This window comes from Lottia gigantea (assembly GCF_000327385.1).
Source record: "Lottia gigantea unplaced genomic scaffold LOTGIsca_128, whole genome shotgun sequence".
In the NCBI taxonomy this organism is placed as follows: Eukaryota; Metazoa; Mollusca; class Gastropoda; family Lottiidae; genus Lottia; species Lottia gigantea.
Window position 1 is genome coordinate 588,331 of NW_008707390.1, and position 23,286 is coordinate 611,616.

At 31.4% G+C, this 23,286-nt stretch overlaps 3 protein-coding genes across 3 annotated transcripts; 2 read left to right on the forward strand and 1 right to left on the reverse strand.

Moving 5' to 3' along the window:
• The first annotated feature begins 1,468 nt into the window (after positions 1-1,468).
• On the forward strand, positions 1,469-7,499 carry LOTGIDRAFT_199862 (hypothetical protein). The gene is made up of 17 exons (XM_009048776.1): positions 1,469-1,651; positions 1,944-2,117; positions 2,283-2,391; positions 2,570-2,664; positions 2,793-2,903; positions 3,075-3,158; positions 3,341-3,426; positions 3,570-3,660; positions 3,852-3,929; positions 4,171-4,320; positions 4,591-4,719; positions 5,026-5,263; positions 5,506-5,769; positions 5,954-6,034; positions 6,226-6,365; positions 6,622-6,780; positions 7,180-7,499. Exons 1-17 carry the CDS (start codon positions 1,556-1,558, stop codon positions 7,216-7,218), a joined length of 2,124 nt encoding a protein of 707 aa, XP_009047024.1. The 5' UTR covers positions 1,469-1,555; the 3' UTR covers positions 7,219-7,499.
• A 1,455-nt stretch (positions 7,500-8,954) lies between these two features.
• Positions 8,955-12,487, forward strand: LOTGIDRAFT_138705 (hypothetical protein; the record flags this gene model as incomplete). The annotated part of the gene is made up of 8 exons (XM_009048777.1): positions 8,955-9,211; positions 9,389-9,530; positions 9,950-10,017; positions 10,350-10,570; positions 10,856-10,958; positions 11,446-11,636; positions 11,939-12,051; positions 12,332-12,487. The coding sequence occupies 8 exons, from the start codon at positions 8,955-8,957 to the stop codon at positions 12,485-12,487; spliced, it is 1,251 nt and encodes a 416-aa protein (XP_009047025.1).
• Positions 12,488-13,962: 1,475 nt separating this feature from the next.
• On the reverse strand, positions 13,963-19,731 carry LOTGIDRAFT_238045 (hypothetical protein). The gene is made up of 7 exons (XM_009048778.1): positions 19,721-19,731; positions 17,667-18,080; positions 17,251-17,440; positions 16,079-16,323; positions 15,540-15,829; positions 14,917-15,070; positions 13,963-14,425 (listed from the first exon to the last, which is right to left on the reverse strand). The coding sequence occupies exons 2-7, from the start codon at positions 18,013-18,015 to the stop codon at positions 14,217-14,219; spliced, it is 1,437 nt and encodes a 478-aa protein (XP_009047026.1). The 5' UTR covers positions 18,016-18,080; positions 19,721-19,731; the 3' UTR covers positions 13,963-14,216.
• Positions 19,732-23,286: the final 3,555 nt, after the last annotated feature.

A 23,286-nucleotide genomic window follows, 5' to 3' on the forward strand; every position in this document is an offset into this window, starting at 1 on the left:
GGTTTAACGACAGCCCTCTTGATTGTTTGGTCTCATTTTATTTAAACTGCCTTACTTGTACCACTTAATGAATATTTGTATGCTACAGCAAATTAATGCACAGATGTTTACTTAGTTTGTCATTCTACTCTACTGGGCTTGGGTGGTTCGAAAAGTAACACTTATATCAACGGAAGACACTGTTACAAGACACATAGGCATAGGATAGGAATGAGCTATACAGGGCATTGGTGTATTTTCTGTGTTCAATAGGCTAATGCTTTATTACAATGCTGATTGCTGTCAGTGGTCGAATTTTGACAATAGATCAGTCGCTAACAACCACACTACAAAATCCATGAAAAAGTGATTTAAAAGTCAAAGGTTACAGCTACCACCATATTGTCATTGATTGTTTTGCTCAACTAATATGAAAAAGGCCACGTGTGATACGTAGTAAACTGGCTACACTATCCTATTTTTAGAGATTATAGGTCAGTGTCAGAGATAAGTAACAACATTAATCAAATACAGAAGTCTTAAACAAGAACAAAAACAATGTGTCTGTTTGAATCGTGAACGCGAGCGAATTCGGTGATGACATCGTAGTCAATATGATGGAAAGATGGAAATAGGCCAAACAATCGCGAATGTAAACAAGGCTGTAATTTATCACGCCTTTTTTCCCGCGAATAAATTACGGGGCATTTAATTTCAAAACAATCTCTTAAACCCATAGTTTTCTTGAGTTTTATTCATATATAATTGGCTTCTCAACGAAAGTGATTTTCAATCATCATTGAAATGTATTCAGTAAATAATAACGGAGATACGTACCCAAACTTTTTGCGTCAGTCTCGCTTCGACAAACAATGTAACGGAAGTAGAAGATGATGAAGATGTCATCACGTGACCAAGCTAATTCTCGATTAATAGGACACTTTCTCGATTGACAAGACGGCTCATGAAGATTTAAAGGAATCAGGCCATTTAATTACTAATTAGTTGTTAAAAGATGAGTTGTGGGTTGAATAATTCTGTAGATTTTGGTGTATATATTTCAGTAATTTGAGCATTATAAAACATATAACTTTCACAAGCACATAACATGACTCTCTACTTTAAATTTTAATGAGGCCGATATTATATATTATGTCTTTGAAATTTTGAAAAGGTCGTTTCCTTCGTTTTAGGCATATTTTCTCGGGACGTTGCGTTTGCAATCATTGGAAGCCTAATTTGTCCCCGGGATTACCGAGCGAAAATTAAATGTTGCTTCGGGCCTATCCTATGCTTCATTTATGATTTAAACTTTAAAGTAAGGTTAAATGTTTATTATTGTAAGTTTGAATCATCTGGTTGTATTGTCGATATGGTAACTGAAAACGAAACTTGTCGTGGCTGGTTTAATTCGCTAATCCAATTAATCTGAGGGTATGGCAAATTTATCGACCTGTCCCATTCTGCATTCATTTAGTTTCCACTGTTCAAAAGAGTAAGACGCGAGCTCACTTCAAGAGTTGCGTCCCCTTCTATTTACTCGCGTGGTTGTTATAGGAACGTCAATAGCGTCAAAATGGCGAGCTCACAGGACCAAGATTTGGGAGAGAAGAAAAGTAAACGCCTTTTTCTGAACCAAATTGATGAATTTCAGGGAAAAAATTTAGCAAAGGTATAGTATTGATGTCTTTTTTATATTGAACATAGCTAGTTATATAGCGGACTTATTGGTAGTAATACAATATAGGCCTATTGATATTGTATTTTGGCAACAATCAATAATTTTTTTATTCAATTTCCAATCTCAATCTGGCAATCTACTTTCCTATCACAGACAAAAACGGAACCAGATTCACATGGAGCTTAGGACATGTGGGCATCAGTTGAGTTATTTTTAAAATAAAACCAATCCTATGCCATGGAACCAGAAAGGGGAGATTTCAGTGGTGAATTTTTATTTTCAGTATTTATCTCACTGTGTTGTTGGGGCCTCACTGGAAGAAGCAGAAGAAGAAGATGATAACCAATCAGTGGACAGTTCTCTCATTCCACCACCAAAAGAAGGATGTTATGAAGTTGTTGGTACAACCAAAGCTAGAGAATATACCAAACCAGATGATGTTAAAGAAATTATTCAGGTAAAATATAATAATTGGTGTTGAATCTTCACAAATGATTTGAAATATTCATTGAACTCATCAATTTATAAAATAATGTATTTTTCATTTTTTCATCACATCACAAATTAAACTTTGTTATTGTTTTTGTTATTTATTATCGTTTTGGTATTATTTACATTTTAGTATGATAATAGAGATCAGTTATATGAACAGTTAGTAGAATGTGATGTTATTGTTTATGATATAACAGAGGATCCAGACCAAATTGATGAGGCTGTCTGGGCAGTGTCAGGTATTTATTTCGTTGGCATTAATTTACATGTAAGTTGTGTAGAGCTGACATTACATAGCATTAATTTTAATGATGTAGCCTTGAACCAATAGCTGAATAAACAATAACTAAAATGTAACATTGAAGCAAAAAATTTAGGTATATTGAAAAATGATTATTTTATTTTATTTTTTTTCAGAATTGCATGCTGATCTGGAGAAAATTGAGAAGCCTAAAATGTTTATATTAATATCATCTTGTATGACATGGGCTAAAAGCAAACCTTTGGACCCAGTAAGTTAAATTTTTGTATGAATAATAAATGTTTGAAAAGATTTCATAGAAAGCCAAATAAATGTTTCTTAGCTTTCAATGAATTTTTGAAGCTCGAATATTAAAAATGATTTGATTCTTTTACTTAGGATGATCCAGAAATTCCATTTACAGAAGATGACTACAGACGTCGTAAACCACATCCTAATTTCAAAGAACATATCAGTGCTGAAAAAACTGTTATTAAACTTGGTAAAACGGTGAGTAGATTTTTTCCCCAGTAACTGTTGTATTTATTCTAGGGTGGAAATAAGATATCTGGTCAGTATATTTCTAAAATTTACAATTTGGTTATATAAGCTTACTCATTTGAAGCCATGATTTTCATTTATTCACTACCTTAATTTGATAACCCTTATATATTTTTCTAGAACAAGTCCAAGTTGGTGACATATGTGGTATGTTCAGGATTAACATATGGTGCAGAAGAAAATATATTTCATTATTTATTCAAGGTAGGACATGTTCTATCATAAGCTAAGAATTTTAATGAGAATTGTTGGTGTATTTTTAATTCAAGAAAGTTTACACTTTGGTTCTTTTTCATCCCATTAAACTTAAGAACAGTAAGATTGTATTTCTTATTGTTATATTTCAAAACTTGCTATTATATTTGCAATGACTGCTTTTTTTGTAGTCTGCTTGGCACAATGTACCTCAACTCCAGATATTTGGTAATGGACAGAATGTGATACCTACTATCCATATTAAAGATTTAGGAGGGTATGTTTTCATTTTCTTCTTTAATTGGAAAATTTAATTCGTAGATAAAATTCCTTATCGTGATAACTCTACAATTAAAGAAACCTGAATAAATGTGTTAAAGATTTAAAATTGAATTATAAGGATTTGTCTCATCATTTCAGTGTTATTCAAAATGTAGCTGATTCCAGGCCTAAAGTTCGCTATTTGATTGCTAAGGATGACGCTCAGAATACATTGGAAGAAATAGTCAGGGTAGGTACAACTCCTTCTGTTTTATATTTTATCATTGGAAGAAATACTGTTCTTTTTTCTCCATTCTTTCATCAGACATTAAACGCTCACTAGTTGAACATTTACTATGTTTCATACAGAAATCTAATAGTTTGTAGCGAATCAAACAAGGTATATTTTAACAACTCTTCTATTTTACTGTGTTATTTCAGGCTGTAAGTGCTGGACTTGGTACAGGAAGAGTTAAAACTATCACAAGAGAAGAAGCTTTACTGCAGAGAGATATAGAGGTAATTAGAATGCCAATATATGGCCAAATATTACATTAAGGACATATATTGCATAAAAGGCATAAAATAAACGGCATATATTACATCAATTCAAATGAATATCATGGCTTGTACTTCAAACCAGAGATAGAGGCATTAAAAACTTATATTTTTCATATTTACAGTTTCATGTTGCACTAGAAGACTGAATTTAAGATCATAAAGAGATTCATATTTTATCCATTGATTTTTGTTTTTACAGCAAGCTGATTTTGATATGTTATTAGTTAATCTGAGAATGGATGCAGTACATGTCAAAGAAAGTATGAGAATAAGCTGGGTTTCAGAAGGTGGTTTGGTAGAGAATTTACCACAACTCATCAAAGAATATAAAGATTTGAGACATCTGCAGGTAATTTTTCTCTTAAAATGTTTTTGATTATAGCTTATTGCTCATTATTTGTCCAGTTTAAGTTGTCCAGATATTAAGAATTACATCTAGTTTTGTTTTTGTGTTAAATTCACCCTGATTAAGGAGGTCTCTTGTTATGATCCAGTATTAGTTCAATGTCTAAGAACCACTGTTTATGATAATCAAAAATTTGCAGAATATTTATGATAATCAAAAATTTGCAGAATAGATATTTTTAAGTATGAATTACCTTAGAATTATATTTTGTAGCCATTGAGAGCTGTAATACTGGGCCCACCAGCATCTGGTAAAACTACAGTAGCCAAAGCTTTATGTCAGTTGTATAAACTACATCATATTACTCTTAAAGATGTTATTGAAGATGAATTAGAAAATTTAGTAAGTATTATTAAACCGCTATCCTACCTGTCCTACAGTAAGCTATGACATCTATCTGTGACATTCATAACGATGCCTTGATATAATGATGCTCAGTTTATTTCTATGTACAAGCCTTGTGTAATGTATTATGGTCAGATTTGTCAAATCCAATGAAGCATCTTGCTGCGAGAAAATCTTATTTTTTTAAAATATCAACATTTTTAAATATGATTTCACAGAAACATTTATAAACATCACCTGAAAGAGTAAGTCATGTTAATAATTGGATGATATCAACAATCAACATTCCCAATGTGTTTTCAGGCAACTAAAGCAAGAAAAGCTGAATCAGAGGAAGAAGAAGATGATGGATCAGCTCAAGATGCTCAGGAATTTTTAGATCAAATCAATGATAGTAAAGAAAACAACAATGGTCGTATTGAGGATCAATTTATCATCAGATTTTATAAAGATAAACTACATTCAATGTCTTGTCAAAATCAAGGCTTTATATTAGATGGTTTTCCCAAGACATTAGAACAAGCTAGAGAATTATTTATTGGTGAGTAGAATATAAAATCCAATTATAATATTCAATTTTATTATTTTCTAAGTTTGCAAAGAGCATTGCTATAGAATTAAAGGTTAGGATGGATGAAAGGTAACAAGTTACTATTCAACAGAAGGCTAAGGTATATTAGTTATTTTGTAAGGACCAATATGATACACAAGTGGGTGTTTCTTTAAACCTCATTTTTATTCAATAAAGTCTTTCAGCTTACAGTGTTTTTGATCTTCTTTTAGGTGATGAGGATGAAGAGCCAGAAGAAGCCTCAAAGGGAGGTAATTATGATAAAGCTATCATGCCAGAGTTTGTCATCTCTTTAGAAGCTACTGATGAGTTTGTTAAAGAGCGAGTGATGAACCTACCAGAAAGTATTGTGACTGGTTCACACAACACTGAGGAGGGTCTGATGCGAAGATTGGCTGAGTTCAGAGCTAATAATACTGAAGATGACACTGTATTAAACTATTTTGATGAACTGGAATTCCATCCAGAAAGAATAGGTAAGTTTGAAGGCAATTTCGTCTGTTGATTTGACATTCATGATCAAAATTTTTCTGAAAGAAAGTTGCAAATACACATTGATTTTCAATGGATCAAATTGGTTGAAAATCATCCACTCTAGCTGTACCAAGAACCAATAGTTATATACTGTGACATCTTTTATCCAACTTTATCTTTATCTAGATGTAGTAAAGGATAAGTCACCGATGATGAAAGAAACCATTGAGAAAATCAAGAAGATTATGGGTTCTCCGAGAAATTATGGTAAGTCTACCTTAAAAGATTATTAAGTAGATCAGTAGAGAAAAACAGCCGTGTGAACTTCTAAATAACTTTCCATGGCACTTGGAATATTTTGTCCGAGTAAACTATTTCTCAAAAAGACACACAGATGTCTCTTTTTCAGCATTCAATCATCTTACCCCATAATTCATTTTATCTACCTGTTATTTCAGGTCCAACACCAGAGGAAATAGAAGAAAAGAGAAAAGCTGAAGAAGAGGAAAGATTGAAGAGAGAAACAGAAGAGAGAGAAGAAAGGGAAAGAAAGGAGGCTGAAGAGGCAGCAGAAAGAAAGAAACGTCAAGAAATCTGGGTAAGAAGAAAGTTCAAATGATTCTGTGAATTGCATTTATGACGACTGGTTCATATTTATATACAGAATGCAAATTTGTCAAATGAGAATATCACAAATAACAGTAAATATTTGCTCATCACCACTGACCAAGCTATAACAGCACATAAGTATCTTCAATTAAATTAGATGATTGGGAAAATAGAAATTAATTGGTTAAATTTGAAACCTTTCAGAACTTCGTTCAATGAAAACTATATTGTATTGTTATATTCAGACCCAGAGATTAAATGAAGTTAAAAGAGAAGAGTATGAACTATTAGAAGCTCAGTCATATCCATTACGTAATTACCTGATGAAACATGTGATGCCTACTTTAACACAGGGCTTAATAGACTGTTGTAAAGTTAGACCTGATGATCCCATAGATTACTTGGTAAGTTTTGAAACTTACAACTCTTGGCTCAATGTAAGATATTTTTGAAAACAAAGGTAGATTATTAGAAAATATTGAAGACTAAAGGGAGATAATAATAAAATCTATAATTATAAAATCTTGAAGACTAATGGGAGATAATTATTAAATCTTGAAGACTAAAGGGAGATAATTATTAAGATCTGAAAACTAAAGGGAGCTTTTGTTTGAAATTTTGAAGAGTAAAATAAGTACTTTTTTAAGTTTGACAATTATGAAAGTTTACCTAATTTGGATATTGAAGGAGGGATGATCTGGAAAATATTTAATGGAAAATGTTCAACCTAAGAATTTTTAGATGCTTAAAGACAATTCCATAATGTTATTGCTTCTCATTATATTTTATTTATCTTTTTTCAGGCTGAGTATTTGTTTCAACAGAATCCTCAAGTTGATTAAATGATTATTATTCCATTATTCATCACTAAAACAGTGTGATATATTTCAGCATTACTTTTACTGAAATTTTGAATTTCCTTTTAAACTTAATGTACATCCATTCCAAAGATGTTTAAATTCCAATGCCTTTTAATGTGTAAATAGGCCAATTTGTATAAGTTTTTCATTTTATTATCTGTGATTAAAACCGTATTATTAGACTATTTTAATAAGATTTGTATTTTTAAAATATTTGTTTATGTAATGTGTTTATTATTTATTAATAAACAGTCAGAAATTTATTGTGTTGTTTATAAAATCATGTTTCTTGTCATGATCCACATAGCTTCATATGATCAGCTAAATATATTTCCTTTTCACTGTGGTACAAGACATAGATTGTACAAAGATAGCATATTGTGTCAAGAGGCTATATGAGTAAAAATCCATGGAACCTTAGAAAACGTGTATACAACTTATGTTCTGACACCTCTTTTTGGTACAAAACCATAGTAGGTATTTTACTTGAAATCAATCAAAACAAAAATGATCTTCAAAGAAATCAAAGTATTTGTAAAGATTGAGAGAATGCCATTATGGACATCTTCCTAAACTTATAGTAAATTTTCTATAATACTGAAGAAGATTGATCAATATTTGCCCAATTTTCATAAATCAATATTCCATGTAAAAAAAGAAAGCTTTTTCAGCTGTATTAAGTTTCTAGAGATTCATTTTACAAATTTTTATAATTTCTGGACTATCGTCATTTCAGATTTGACTATTAACTAAATTTATTAGTTCAAATGTACGCCGGTAAAATTAATGTGGTCTGTTTTAAGCGAAAACGATCGAAGGGAGGTAAATCTATTTAAAGTTTTTACTGGATAATTGTGACTTTACGTCACGTGATGATAAGGGGAAGTAACTGTCAACAAAAGAATTAGGAATTTTTCACTCAGAAATAAATTTTTGTTTATTTTTTTCACTGAAGGTAAAAATTGTCGATCATATGAAATATAATTTGCAGACACCTCTGTTCCTTGATCGTATTGATCATTAATTCTCTTGAAAATTGTAAAATTCGAGTCATTTGGAAAGTTTCACTCATCAATGACTCACTTTTCTCATCCGCAGACTTAGATTCAGTTAGAAGTAGTCAGACTCCAACTCACAGTCGCTCCAACAATTTAAAATTGAAGTAGATTCACACCAGACGTTCTTTGTTGATTAGCCTTTTGATTTAACTTCATTGCAGATATTAGTAATAAACAATGAACTTCAGATAAGACCCCTTATCATTTGAGAAACATGTTGAATTGACAGTTTTATTACAGTTAAGGAAGTAATAAAACTATGTGAAGTGGTCTGAATGGTAAATCTTACTGTATGAGTGGAACTATAGATAATTCTTCATCCAGTAGTGGTGGGAGCGCCACTGAAAGAACTGGATTGATGTCTAATCGTGGAAGCAGATCGGGTCAAACACCCCAGTCACCCCAACAACAAGATGGTGGAGGTATTTTTAATGATTCAGCTAATATCACACCATTGACAGAGAGAAGTAGAAATGCTGAAAATAGAAATGTACGTACAAAATATTACTTTCTTTTTTTCTTGCTTAACTTTTCCTCTTATTCCTATTATTAATAGGCCTACCAAAGTTATTTGAATATTTTATAAGCTTAAGGCAACTGTTCTTATTTGAAAGCTTTTGACATTATAGATCATAAAAATCATCAACAAAGATTTCTTTGATGTTTTTACAGGACAATCGATCAAGACGATCAGCAGCAGATACCTCAGTAAATAATGCAGAACGTCCAACACACAATTCACAACAACGACCCAGTGGTGGAGGGGGTGATGGGGGAGAGGAAGAAGAAGAAGAATCGTTTATGTATGGAGCTAATAGTGTTATTATGTTATTTGTACCTGTTACACTATGTATGGCTGTAGTAGTAGCTACTATTAGTTCAGTCACATTTTATACAGAGAAAACTGATGGTTATCTGTAAGTCTGTTTGATTTTCTCTTTTTTCAGTATTTTTAGTTTATTTATATATTAATTCTAAAAAATAACTGTGAACCTTGATTGGTAAAATGTCATTAGACTCCCTTAAAGTTTAGACAGTGAATTTGAATTCCAAGGGAATAAATAATATTGTTGAATGTTATTATTATATTTCAGTATTTACACTCCATTTCATGATAAAACAGATGATACTGGAACTAAACTCTGGCAGTCATTTGCTAATGCCTTTATATTATTGGGTGTTATCTGTGTTCTCACCATTTTCCTACTGTTACTCTATAAATTTAGATGTTATAAGGTTAGTTTTACTTTTTATTTCAATTTCTTAATATGTAAGAAAAAGTCAGAAAGCTGAGATATGGACATAGTATTTGTTTTTTAGAAGAGTAATATGTATTTAAATTTTACTTAACTATAGCTAATTTTTAGCACTGTAAATACAGAGCTTTAACTAAGGTCTTAATTCTATGGGGCAAAAATATTTTGGGGAGGGGTAGGGTAGACTTTAAACGCTTTTCCAAAGAAATATAATATTAAGATTTTTACAAAAAATTTTCCACAGAAAACCGTGCCAATTTCACTGCAACTGAAGAACCCTTCTCAGACATCTTGAGTTTACTGTAATGTGAATGGGCGTATTTTATCGTGGTATGGTCTGGACCAGCTTTATACCAGCTTATATGTAGTTAGATATATTTTTATCTTTATTATTTTTAGGTAATCCATGGTTGGCTGATTGTATCATCTTTAATGTTATTGTTTTTGTTTTCGTACATCTATCTTGGGTAAGTTCCATAATATTATACTCACCAGAAGTGTATGGATATGAGACATCTGTTTTTTTTGTGTTTTAAGCAGGAAAGTTTAATTGATATTCTGATATAAATTCTTTACAAAAAAAGCAGACAGATTCACGCCATTCCAATTTTCAGTAAGACATCTGTGATTCTCCCAATTTAAGCATTTAATGATGTCACTATCAATTAGATATCATTACCAGCATTTGCCGTTGTGACGTCATAAAACTGGATAGTAACCATAATAACATAAAAATACCTTTACAATCTTTTTAAACAGTATAAAAAATACTATATTATGACTATAAATATAATTTCAGTGAAGTATTGAGAGCCTATAATGTACCAATGGATTATGTAACAGTTATTATACTAATGTGGAACTTTGGTGTAGTGGGTATGGTGTGTATACATTGGAAAGGGCCATTATTACTACAACAGGCCTATCTGATTATGATCAGTGCCCTGATGGCTCTAATATTTATTAAATATTTACCAGATTGGACAACCTGGGTAGTACTTGGTGTAATGGTAGTTTGGGGTAAGTTTACCATGTTATTGACATTGCAAATATTCTTGGATTATCCAACTTTTATAAACACGGCTATTTATTGGTTTAAAAATGAAGATACTGGCTGTGCTGAACTGTCAGGAGTCATTTTGATTCTGCTGTTTTGCATAATGCATGGCTCACACTATTGGTGACTCAAATAAGATTATGTTATTGTGCATAAATTTCCTCTTCATCAGCCAAATTATGTGAAGAAGATTAGGACGTAGAACTCATTTCATTTCACTTACTAATCTGTATCTGTTTTATTTGCAGATTTGGTGGCTGTATTGTGTCCTAAAGGTCCATTAAGAGTTTTAGTAGAAACAGCACAAGAAAGAAATGAACCAATTTTTCCTGCTTTAATTTATTCCTGTAAGTATCATTACTTTATATAGAATTTACATAAATCTTTCAGAGATGACTAATATATTTATAGTATGTCTGAAAATACAAAAGATATAAGCTCTTCACAGAGAGTTGAAGGTCATCTGCCAATTTCAAATTAAATAATACAGAATATATACTAAAATTTTGTTTGGTTTGAGGTGATTTCAAGTTGGAAAAGTAATAAAACTTATTGAAAATATAAAATATTGAACCAAGTACTTCAAAACAAGTTGAATTTTTAATTTACACATCTTAGCCTAGTAGAATTAATGAGAAAAGTGTGTAATTGTGATTAGTAATATAGAAATGTGTATTTTAGCCACAGTAATGTATCAAACTATAACAATGGCTGATGACGCTGAAGGTAACAAGAAAAAACGTAAACAGAAGAAGGAAAGTAATACAGTGGAAGAGAATGGTGCTACTCCTGTACAAACAGATGGTGCTGTAGATGATGAGGATGATGGTGGATTTAGATGCAATACTCGTTATTCAAGTCCCATGACTGCTAGTACAGAGTCCACTAGAGCCAGGAATGCTGTTCAAGCATTGAATACTACCAATAATTACCAAACTATAGCAGATCCTGATAGACCTCCTGGTACTGCCACTCCGAATCAACGATCTAGTACCAACTCACAACCTCAAACACAAGATGAAGAAGAACGTACGTATTTTATCTTCAGTCATTTCTTGATTCCTTACTAAGTAAAATTAAATTTCATTTTTCTTAGTCAAAGAAAATGTTATATTGACTGTCCAGGTATGAAATCAAATCAATCCATTTGTATGCTAATGCTTATTTTGATAAAGAGATAGCTGTTAATACTACAATTACTCCCTGACATTTTTGTACTTTTGTCAAACATGAATGGAAGTGACAGCCCAAATTTATTCATAAAAGATGTATAACATGAATCAGTTTATTTAGTCTTTACTAATTTTCATTATACTATTTCTGTATTTCAGGTGGTGTTAAGCTAGGTTTAGGTGACTTTATATTTTATGGTGTTTTAGTGGGTAAAGCATCTTCCTATGGTGACTGGAATACAACATTGGCTTGTTTTGTGGCTATATTGATTGTAAGATTTTATATCCTTATTCTTCAGAAACTTCAGACGAGCTTCATTTTCAGAAACATTTCCCTTTTAAAATTCTCCATACTATCAGATTTCCTCAAATGTTGTTTTACAGTTTATACTGTGTTCTGTCGTCAATTAATGTCACTGGTTTTACCTTGTCAAAGAAAGCTTAGAATGTTATCAGTTATCATGGTTATCTCCCTTTGTCTGTGTTTTTCTCATGTGATTTTATTTTTCACTTAAAGATAAATGAAATTATATTTGAAATTATATTTTTCAGGGGTTGTGTTTCACACTGTTACTTCTGGCAATATTTAAAAAAGCATTACCAGCTTTACCTATCTCTATAACATTTGGTTTAGTCTTTAACTTTGCTACAAGTTCATTGGTACAACCATTTATGGACAGTTTAGCTGCTGAACAGGTGTATCTTTAATCACAGATGTGGTGTTGAGATGTTTGGAAGATTTGTGAAGCAAGTTAAAAATGGATTTATTTCAAAAAAAGTGACTATATGGCCATTGTTAATTTATTTCTTCTAAATATTCCATTAAATTGGATTTTATCAAGTTCTGTTGTCAACAGTTTGAAAGTTGGACATCATTTTAAAAGGTGTGGTTCACCATTTTCGGAGGTCAATCATACCTCAGTCTCAGAAACAGGATTTGTTCATTACTTACTTTCGGAATTTTGGCATTTTTAGCCGTGTTTATCCTTAGTTATCCCTGTCTGAAAATAACATTGACACATTGTCTTTATCTTCACTCAGTCATGTTGTTGATCTTTCAACAGAAGCTGTGACATAAAAATAAAATAGTAAATTAACAATGGTCTTGTTATAAGTTTGGGAACAAATTATGTATATTTTTGTATAAAATTATCATGTTTCATTAATTGTCAATTTCGTTAATATTCCACTATTCAGGTTAATCATGGGAGATCATCATAGGAATACTACAAGCTATGAAAAGGGAAGCAATTTTTTTTCAGCCTAAAATCTTTTTTGGAAAGTACACACAAATATTATTCTATTTGTTTTACTGAGTTATTAACTTAATTCATTAACGTAGTTAAATATATTGAGTTTGTAAGAAGATGAATTTGGGTTTGTGGTGCCCCTGATATATACATATATTTGATATTTTAAACAAGTATTATTATATTAAGAGATTATGAGCCTCAGGCAATATTTAAAAGATTGCAGTGCTGTTGCTAAAAGTATAACAAAGTATTTTAAGTGTATAATAAACACCTTTATCTTTAAAATAATGAGAATTTGTATCCCCTTTAAAGTTGAATCAAATGTTCCACTGCTGTTTAATGTAAATAGTGCTATATTTTTGGTTTCGTATTTTGTTAGATGTTATAAAAATCATCATGATGTTACTTATTGTACATTCTGTTTAGTTGAAAACATGTTGTATTATTGTTAATTTTGTTAATCAAATTATTCTGTTTCGGACCTTGATATTTTTAACTGTAACTGATTAATTGTATTAGTCTTGAGTCAGTACATTACACTTGAAACAATAATAATTCAATCTTTTCACAAAACAATGTTTTCTCTCTAAATGATGATGTATTTAGAAAGTGTATTATGGGCCTATTCATTAATTTATTATTGTCAATAGTCATGATAATATGTACAATTAAAATAAATTCTTAAGACTGATCAATAATCTCTTGTTGAATACTAAATAATTAGCTTTGATTGGCCCGAAGAGCAAACATCCAATGAAAAGCACAAGTCTAATTTATGCTAGGCAGGTTCTCCCTATTCTATTTTATGGGTACGTGCTTGACCCTATATGAAGTTAATTAACTTCTCGCTCAAAATTGGGGGGTGAATATGATGTTCTATCAAAGGATGCAATGTACGCTCTCGACCAGTGAAAAAATAGATATATTACGATCATTTCATAAATTTATTTAACCACTTCTGAAGACATCAGGAGCACTTGAGGAAACAGACTTTCACAATTTTGACAGAAATCAAGATATAGATATAGAAATCAGTCTAACTCTCCATGTGAGTAGTAATAGTTCTCAAGATATACTTTAAGATAAATAGTTTCAAGTATACAAGATATTGGTCCACTTTATTCTAGAATATATACACATCAGATAAATTGGTATCTTTGTGGGTCAGTTACATCCACAACCATTCAACTTATGTAGTTTGGCAAGTCCACAAGGTTCATGAACACCACTAATAACAAAATGAACACTAATACCAACAGACTATGTTTATTGTGAACACCATTAGAACTGACAATGTTTCCAAGATTAGGACAGTTAATCTCCACCACTGGTTTATAAGGTTTCAATGCATTTCTCTCCATTATCTCATGTAACATTATACCCAGTGACCAATCTGAAATAAGAAGGAGAGTTTTTAGTCCAAGAATTTTTTTAGTTGATTGGAAATCTCAAAAAAGTATAGATTTTTGCTTTGCTCTGTGGGAAAAAGTTTTATATATAAGGAAATAGTACAATGTTGCTTAAAGGTATAGATTTTTTTTTTTAACTAATCCTACCCCTGTCTCAGAAACTGATATTTTTTTACCCAAGCTTCAAATCCATGTTCCATAATTATCTGCGTTAAAAAGAGACTGCCTTTTCTTGAGACTCTGTCACATATAGAAAAGACATATATAGAAATAGAAAGTGAAATTCCTAGTTTGAGGTATTTTCGGTGGAATTATGAGAATTTCGTACATTTTTAGAACTTCTGAAGACTATTTAAATATGACCCAATCAACCCCCGAAAATGGCAAAACTGTCCCTTTAATGTATTGATATTACATAAAGCTTAAAGCTAACGTGAAGTGTCAAAAAAATATCGGATAAATAAAAATGACAGACCTGTTTTAACACCATGTATTCTATCAGTAACTATAATATTAGTAGTTGTCTTATTAAAACCATAAGATTGAGTTAACAATAGTGATATATAAACTCCCATTAAACAATATTCACGTCCGTATTGCCTGTCTTTCTTTGACAGGGCACTGAAATTCTGCAACCAAATATTATATAACAATCTTTAGACTCGGGAACACATCTGAATAATTTGATACATCGATTGGTCGAAATTATAGAACTATTAACTATTTGTTGTAATTCAATCCAACGAAGAACAAATTTTAAAAGTATAAAGTACCAGGTTCCTCAATAACTCCTGTTTATCAGAAAGCAAATTTCTAATCTGATTTAATCCAAATTTGAATGTTTCGTTTTGTGTTTTATGTTCTGTGGGTGATTCCACTTAACAGTTATGATCTAACGAAATTGTTATGCATCTCATATTCTTGATTTAACTAACCAAACTTTTTATCAAAGTCCTACTGAACATGATTTAAAGTAGAAGTTGATCATATCAACAATAAAAATTTAGTAACTTTCAGGAAAAAACACGAAACGGAACATCCGGGTTTGTATTTTAATCAGATAGTTTAAGTTAAGAATATTGACAGTAGTAGGCATACCTTGGCACAATGTTTTTCTGTCAAGCTGTTAAACTTAGTGATATTTAATCTTTTAGTTGAATCAATAGCACCAAGATCTCCAGGGGCGTATTTGAATGCACCTATGGCGTAGAATGTGATGTTGGTGACGTTGGGTTGATAAACTGATCCTATAGCACAGGGTTTAGGACTACAGCCATCTCCCTCAGCTTTCTTTAAAAATATCTGTATAATATTTCTACATTGAGTGACGTTACCAGATCCATAAATTATCTTGGTATGGTTATGAGTCTTCACTTTATCTGTGTCTCCTAAACAAAAAAGTTGGCCAATATATTAGTAAGATTGCAGGTGACTTAACATATAGTCAAAAGGTTGATGAACTGCAATTCTCTAAAGAAATATAGTGAAAATCTACTGTCACCTTTCTGAACTGCTGTGAAGCCTGATCCGTAAGATTTTCATGCACTTGATCGGTGATATTTTGAACTTGAGATATCATGAAAACAGAACTCTTATCAGAAAAGCGCCATTATATGTGATGGTGTTTTGAGACATACCTTTTAATCTACAGGGATCTGGAATATGTGTTTTATTACCATGGTGATGATGCAATAACCAGCTATTAACTCTGTTTTTAATATAATTCTGTCCATAATTCAGATAACTATGAACATATAACTCATATCGCTTTTTATCCATGTAAACATGAAATTCGCCGTCATATAAAGGATCCCGTGGGATAAAAGCTATCTGTGTGGAACCACCACCCATTTCTAATATACCAACTGTTCGCACAGGCAATCTGAAAATATATTTTGAAATATCGTAGCAATATATTTCAATTTAATCTCATATAACAATGATATAAGCTAATACTTTAATGGCATTAGCTAATGACAAAGTACAACGCCGTTATTAATGACGTAAGCTATTGTTTGAATGAGAGCTATGGTTTAAGAGTGAACTTTAGACGTGACGGAACGAAAATTATAATAACATTTTTGAAAGTTTTAATTACGATGACGATTTAGAAAAAAGGAATAGTAATATTATTCTAATAACATTAACTATGATAACAATAACGTTAGCTATGACAATAATGATGCCAGTTATGATTACAATGTGCGATATGAGTAGCCTATAATGTGTAAAGAGATGAAGCAAAACTGAATAACGTTATTGTAGTCATAGTGACGTTTAAGATAAAATTTTTCAGAACGATAATGTTCCTTCTTCATTAATTAGCCTACACGGTGCAGAAAAGTAGGACGTAAAACTCCATTCATATTATTTCTACAATGACGATATGGTAGAAATAGTGACGTTTCAGTAAGACATTTTCCTTACAATTTTAAATTTCGTGACGTTTTAGAAAATGAAATGAAATGAATGGAGTTTTACGTCCTACTTTTCTGCACCATGTGGGCTAATGAAGATGGGCAACGCCATTTTTAGAGAGAATTTTTCTTAGTGATGTACTAGAGAGAGTTTATTTCTACAATGACGTTATAGTAGTACTAATGGTGACGTTATAGAAGGAAACTTGCTGTTAAAATTTAATGACATTTTGGCATAGAGATATAAATATTATATACATCTATGCATTATTGTAATTACAGTGACGAGAGTTGTTATGGTAGTCAGAATGATATCTGTTATTCGGCGAACAAAAACGTCTTTCAAGGGGTAAAAAGGCCATATCTCCGAACCAAGACAGAAAGGCACTCACCCGGAAGTAAGATTAAACACACCAAGAAGATAATTTACTGATAACCATGAATAAACACCTTCTTCTTCTCCGGACAGTATCTCTACATGTCGAGGTTTAAAATAGAAAGGGTTAGTGGTGGAATTAGACAGGAGTCGCCTGACTGTTCGTACAAAATACCTGGCATCGTGACTAGATAATGTTCTGGTACCTGAAAAGACAAAAAAAGTATAATATATTTTTTGGCACTGCAACTCGAGTTGATCCTATTTTACACAGGTAATCAACTGTTCGTTCCAAATATTTCCGGGCAACCTTTGATATAAATAAAAATTTTGGCACGCCATCTGTTTACATCATAATATTTGAAAGAATGGAGAGTTTATTTAAGTATATGTTTATATTTTCTGTGCACCATCAAATAAATCATATCTTACCCGCAGTAGACATCAAAAATAACGGAATTTCACCAACTTCTTCATGATGAACTGATTGATTTATATATTGAACAGCTACATCTATAGCATTCAACAACTGAAGTTCCAGCATATCAGGTTCACGAGCATATTTAGCTAGGTTCACCTTAATCCGTTCATTATGAACCAAATGTATTTTAGGAACATTGGTGTGTTTATGTGAATCTATAATCCACTGATAAATTCTAACTTTAATACTGCTGCTACCTGCATCTAGAATAACTCCGTGATGCGGATGATTTTCGACAATTTTAGGGAATGTTGGTTGGATTATCACACTTAAAAATACTAATATATAAATGCACGCCATCTTAAATCTTTATTTTCTACTATCACTCTTTAACTATCTGATTTCATATTTTCTCGTCACTGTTTCTGAAATTCCAATACGAAAAGTGTTAAGGAGTAAATTTGAAATATAAATGTTTAGGAAAAGGGCGGAAAGAACTAGAAAAGGTATATAGAATTGCTATAGTAACCATACAACAAGTATCCTGTTATTGTAAATATTTCTTACACAATTATTCCATCGCCGAATTTTGAATCTGGTAATTTTTAGTCCGAAAATCTGAAAGTTTAATACTATAGTTATATACATTTCGTCATGCCAATACTAATTTCTTTAATTCTATACAACTAATAACAAGTAACTCATTTTGCCTAGGCCCTGTCGATCGTAATCTTTATTTTCAATTCCGACATCGCCAAAATCTTTCGCAACGTAAAAGCTATCGACTTTGTTAAAGGTTATTGTAAATATCAAAAAAATATCTCAAACTATAGAATTTCTTTTCCTATTTCTGTAGATGTCTTTTCTATTATAGAAAATACATTATACATGACAGTATCTCAAGAAAAGACGAATCGTCTTTTTAACTTTCAAAAGCGGATTATTCTGGACACACTTGTATTTTTGAAGGCTCACATTTCGACAGTGAGTTGTGAATACTATCGACTTAACGAACAAAAATTCCGTTTCTGAGACTAAGGTATGATTGGTCACAAAAAGAATGGCGAATCTGTCCCTTTAAAAGCGAAAATAAGCTAAATTTCGGCTCCGTTATCGAACAAATGTTGATGATTTGTCAGTGGTTTTGGATTATTCATATAACTCTTAGAATAATAGTAATATGGTGCTCATTGAGTGGACCTGATTACCTCACAGCAAAATACAATAGAATTAATTCCAGACGACTTCAACCTTTACAGCAATTGTTTTTAAAAAATAGGCTGTTTTTCTTTCCCATTAAAACTGTTAGTTTTAAATGAATTTAGAGAATTTCGGTCAAGGATCAAGAAGTGTGGTTAAGTATAATAAATTAAACTTATTTTGTTATTTCATTCTCTTTGAAGCCTGGCATTTATTCCAGTTAAATGGTTTTCATGATATTGATATGTTCCTGTTTATGTTCGTGTCAAGATTTTCAGTAAAGGAACATCCACTTTAAAGCCATTGTTCACCATCTTCAATCTAAGAGATGATTTGGGCCTCGAATCCGTGGCAGCGCCAGCCTCTCGAGACTGGCACTTAAAACAACATGAAATAACAAGATTCTATTTCGAGTTATATCACCTGTATGATGCGATTAGAATATTTCTATCTATACGCAATGCGAGAAACAAGGTTAAAGTGTATATTTATTTGACTGAAAACAGCAGGTCAAAGTTTCTGGTTTACTTTCACCAAAATTTACCATGATACTATATAGCTGAATTACAAAAATACTAGCAGGAATTTTAAACTGAGGTATTGAGTTCAGCTGTTTAGTCTTTAGAAATTTCCCATTGGAATACCCAGAATTAAGAGACAGCAAACAAGTACACCAATTTGTATTCAAAACGGAACCCTATAAATTGTGCTATTTTTTTATAGTTACTTATAAACCTATCACCTGTAAATAACCAGCGAGTTGGACTTCTGATAGTAATATAAGTGACATCCAATATTTCTCATCAGATTTTGTCACTCTGTTGTAAAAGATTAGAAACATTCATACTTCTATTACATATCTTACCTGCGAGATAATAGAATCCATCCTTTGCCCATGTTAAAAATAGCTATAGACAGGCACTGTTATTGTCCACACTTAATAGATATTAACACTTCCTCTTGTCCAGGAAACGAGTCTTTGAATGCTCTGGTCTGTCAATATAGTCATCTATATAAACAATAATTTGACCACGTGAAGGCTATCTAATTCCATGTATACTATAAGTTTCACTTATAAACTTCACTTACGAAATTCTGCTGAGATCGTTTTACTGCAATCTATATCCCGCATCACACTGTTTTATTTTTCTTTCATGATACAATGTGTTTGTCTTGATATTACCATCTTGACAGATTGCCCCATGTCTCCCCTATTGAACACGATCCTCACCTGCCATCTGGTATAAACATCACATTTAAACAGTTCCACCTAATTTCAATACAATTATTTTTAATGGGTGGAAATATTTTCTTTTCACTCCATAAAATATAGAAATATACAGAATGCTGCTGATCTAACCCATATAATACTTCAGGGTGGTCACCAGTCTCTCTATAGCTTATCTTTAATCTTATCAGTTTTATTCCATATAGTTTGGGGTGGGAGAAAAAAAAATGCATAGCACCCAGAACTATAAATCAAAATTAATTTAAAAAAACCTGGCCCGGCGACCTAAACTTATGACGGTAGTGAATTTCCGTATTTATCCAAACTTCCATAGATCCTGCATAACAATGATGTCTATTTCGGTATCTTCATTTTGATCAACTTTGGTCGTTTTTGATTATAATTTTCGTTAGAAGTTGGGCATATTTCGGGGTTATGAATAAATGTTATCCTTCAGATTTTCTTATTAAATTTGTAAATCTAAATGAAATTCAAATAATGTAAACCATCTGTTTCTGTTGACATGATGTAAACAAACAGGTAATATACAACAGTACTTACATTTAAACTTCGTTTTAGTGTACAAAGCTTAATTCTTTATTCTTACAGGCTATAACTACTAGCTTTCGCTTATTACTTCTTACCTTTAGATGTTTGTGAAGGCAGGGTTAACCTATTTATTTGATGCCAATTGGTTGGTTTTGGTGAGAGTTAATCGTAACTCTGAGTAACAAGATGATTCTGTTGTAATATTTCTAGTAAATCCATTATAATAATACAAAAATCCACAATTTTAGTAAGATCAAAAATTTCTTTCAAATATATAATCTGAAGATTTGAAAAATCAGAAATGTATATATATTAGAATGTAGAAATAGTTTGACATTAAAAGTTATTTTAAGGCAAAATCCAACATAACCTGTTTATTACCTGTTAACAACAAAACTGTGTGTTACAGTCAAAATATTTTGATAGTTTTAACACGATTTTTATTGTAAGATATATATATGAATTCATCCAGTGACGTCATACAGTGATATAATATGCAATGGAAGATGGAATTATATCAAATACTGATAAAATCTATCTCCCTCGTCTGTAAAGAGTAAAAGTTGTTATACTCCAGTGAAATGTTGACATAATATTATTTTATTTATATAATTTTATCAAACACCGTCTCACAGTGTATAATTAAGTTATTTAAGATAACATGTTATATAATATGTTCCACTGAGACCAATACCAGACTTACAGATTCACTGTGGTTGATTCTCTGATGCCTCATTTTATTCCAGTAGACAAATTACCGTGTTGTTTATTGAGCATGTTTTATTCTCGGATATAATGTTTTTGTGTTCTTCTATATGCTTTTCTTTCGAAAAAAAATACGCGCTTAAAATACACGAGTATTGTGAATTGTCCTGGGAGTCTTCATAGATGATATTACCTGTTTGAAATCCATTTCAATTACCTTATTGAATAATAACATGCTTGCCACATGTTGAATATTATCTACATGTATAAGTGAGATACTCCATGTTTCTATAATCAGATGAATCTGTCTGATTAACATAAATTGTTGATTTGATATTCATAATATTAATATGCAATATCATTATTATTCAACATCATGATGTTAATATGCAATATTCAACATTATGCACAGACAAACTCATTAAAAATGACATGCAACAGCACAATGTCCTTATAATATGAGAATATAATATGATCTTGTCTACATACGTACAGTGTAGTTTTCAAATAATCTACCACTGTTCACTTCTAATGAATTCATTTTGACCAATCAAAGCGTGCTATGCAGGGCCCTTTCTTGAAATCATTAGAATTGTTGGATGTCAGTTGTGAGAAAGCTGTCATCTTGCTCTATTTGGGTTTCGCTATCCCATAGCATTTTATGTTATCAATAAACGGGTTCTACAGAAATAACCGTATCAGTCAATGGAATTTATTGAGATTATTCAGGTTCAAGAATCGTGATTTGATCAGCTCAAGATAGTGAGATGAACTCTAAGTCTAATATTCAATGTTTTTTTTTTGTCTGAAAGTGTTAATCCGCAATATGAACTCAAAATGAAAGAAAAAAAAGTTTGGTAAAACCATACAGATAAAAGAAAAAGAAGTTATATTTTAATGAAGGTCTTTTCACTTCGAATCCAGTCCGTAGCTTGTCAGTAAAGTTATCCAAACAAAACATAACGTCTGTTATTAATCTTAGAGGAGCCATTCGTTTGACCAATCTCGGAAACGAATTTTTTTCAGCTTAGCTTTTCAGTAATAGTATCATAGCACATTGTTGAATTTTGAGCCTTCAAATCCATTTGTGTCCAGAATTATCTGCGTTTGTACGTTAAAATAACGACTCGGCTTTTCTTGAGACTCCGCCATATATAGAAAAAGAAAGTGAAATCTTTAGTTGAGAGTATATTTGAAGGAATTATGCGATTTTCATGAAGCTCCGGTACTTCGAGGACTAAGAGACAACTATAAATATGTACCATTCCGATACTGTCAGAAAACCCTCTAACGCCATTTCCGGTTTTTTTTTTATTCTTTTGAAATGTAAGCCTTAAAATAAAATTGAATTAAAAAAAATATATACATTTGCCGTATAATCATACCAAAATACCTGTTTACAATCCCTTTAATATCATATACATGTACCTTAATACTGATCCTTTACACTGGTAATCCTGTGAGTAAATAAACTTAAAAAGATCACCACATTAGATCAATGAAAGGTGAAGGATCTAATAGTAATATTTCCTGAAGAAAAAACTAGCACTACTATAATAAATGATGATATTTGTAGATCAGTCTATGATATTATACTGATACTCTGTGATGATAAAATAATATTCTACAGGACCTCAACTAAATATACTCTATCGATTAGAATATTTACACTTCTACTTCTCTTTAAAGGACACCTTTCCTGCAAAAAACACCTCTAACAGTTCGTGACTCCAAACAAAATTTGAAGTGATGGTTGCTAACTTCCAAGTATTGACTTGGTTGTTAGACCTATCATTGTTCTTTAAAACGCCTTGAAGCCTTCAAATGAATATAGGTCAAATAAAACAAAGCTCACTCTGAAAACTATTATAGACCTATCACTTCCGATTTAAGTTCTATATAAATTTCATTTGGTAATATTACAAAATTACACATCATTTTCATTTCAT

Bases quoted from the DNA above. Each gene is read 5' to 3' on its own strand.
- LOTGIDRAFT_238045 (XM_009048778.1), bottom strand. From the start codon at position 18,015: ATGGCGTGCATTTATATATTAGTATTTTTAAGTGTGATAATCCAACCA. The intron at 15,071-15,539 runs GTATGCCTACTA...ATTTGGTTGCAG, and splicing joins CAGAAAAACATTGTGCCAAG to AATTTCAGTGCCCTGTCAAA. The intron at 14,426-14,916 runs GTCTGTCATTTT...TTCTTATTTCAG, and splicing joins AATACATGGTGTTAAAACAG to ATTGGTCACTGGGTATAATG.
- LOTGIDRAFT_199862 (XM_009048776.1), top strand. From the start codon at position 1,556: ATGGCGAGCTCACAGGACCAAGATTTGGGAGAGAAGAAAAGTAAACGC. The intron at 1,652-1,943 runs GTATAGTATTGA...TTTTATTTTCAG, and splicing joins AGGGAAAAAATTTAGCAAAG to TATTTATCTCACTGTGTTGT. The intron at 6,781-7,179 runs GTAAGTTTTGAA...ATCTTTTTTCAG, and splicing joins ATGATCCCATAGATTACTTG to GCTGAGTATTTGTTTCAACA.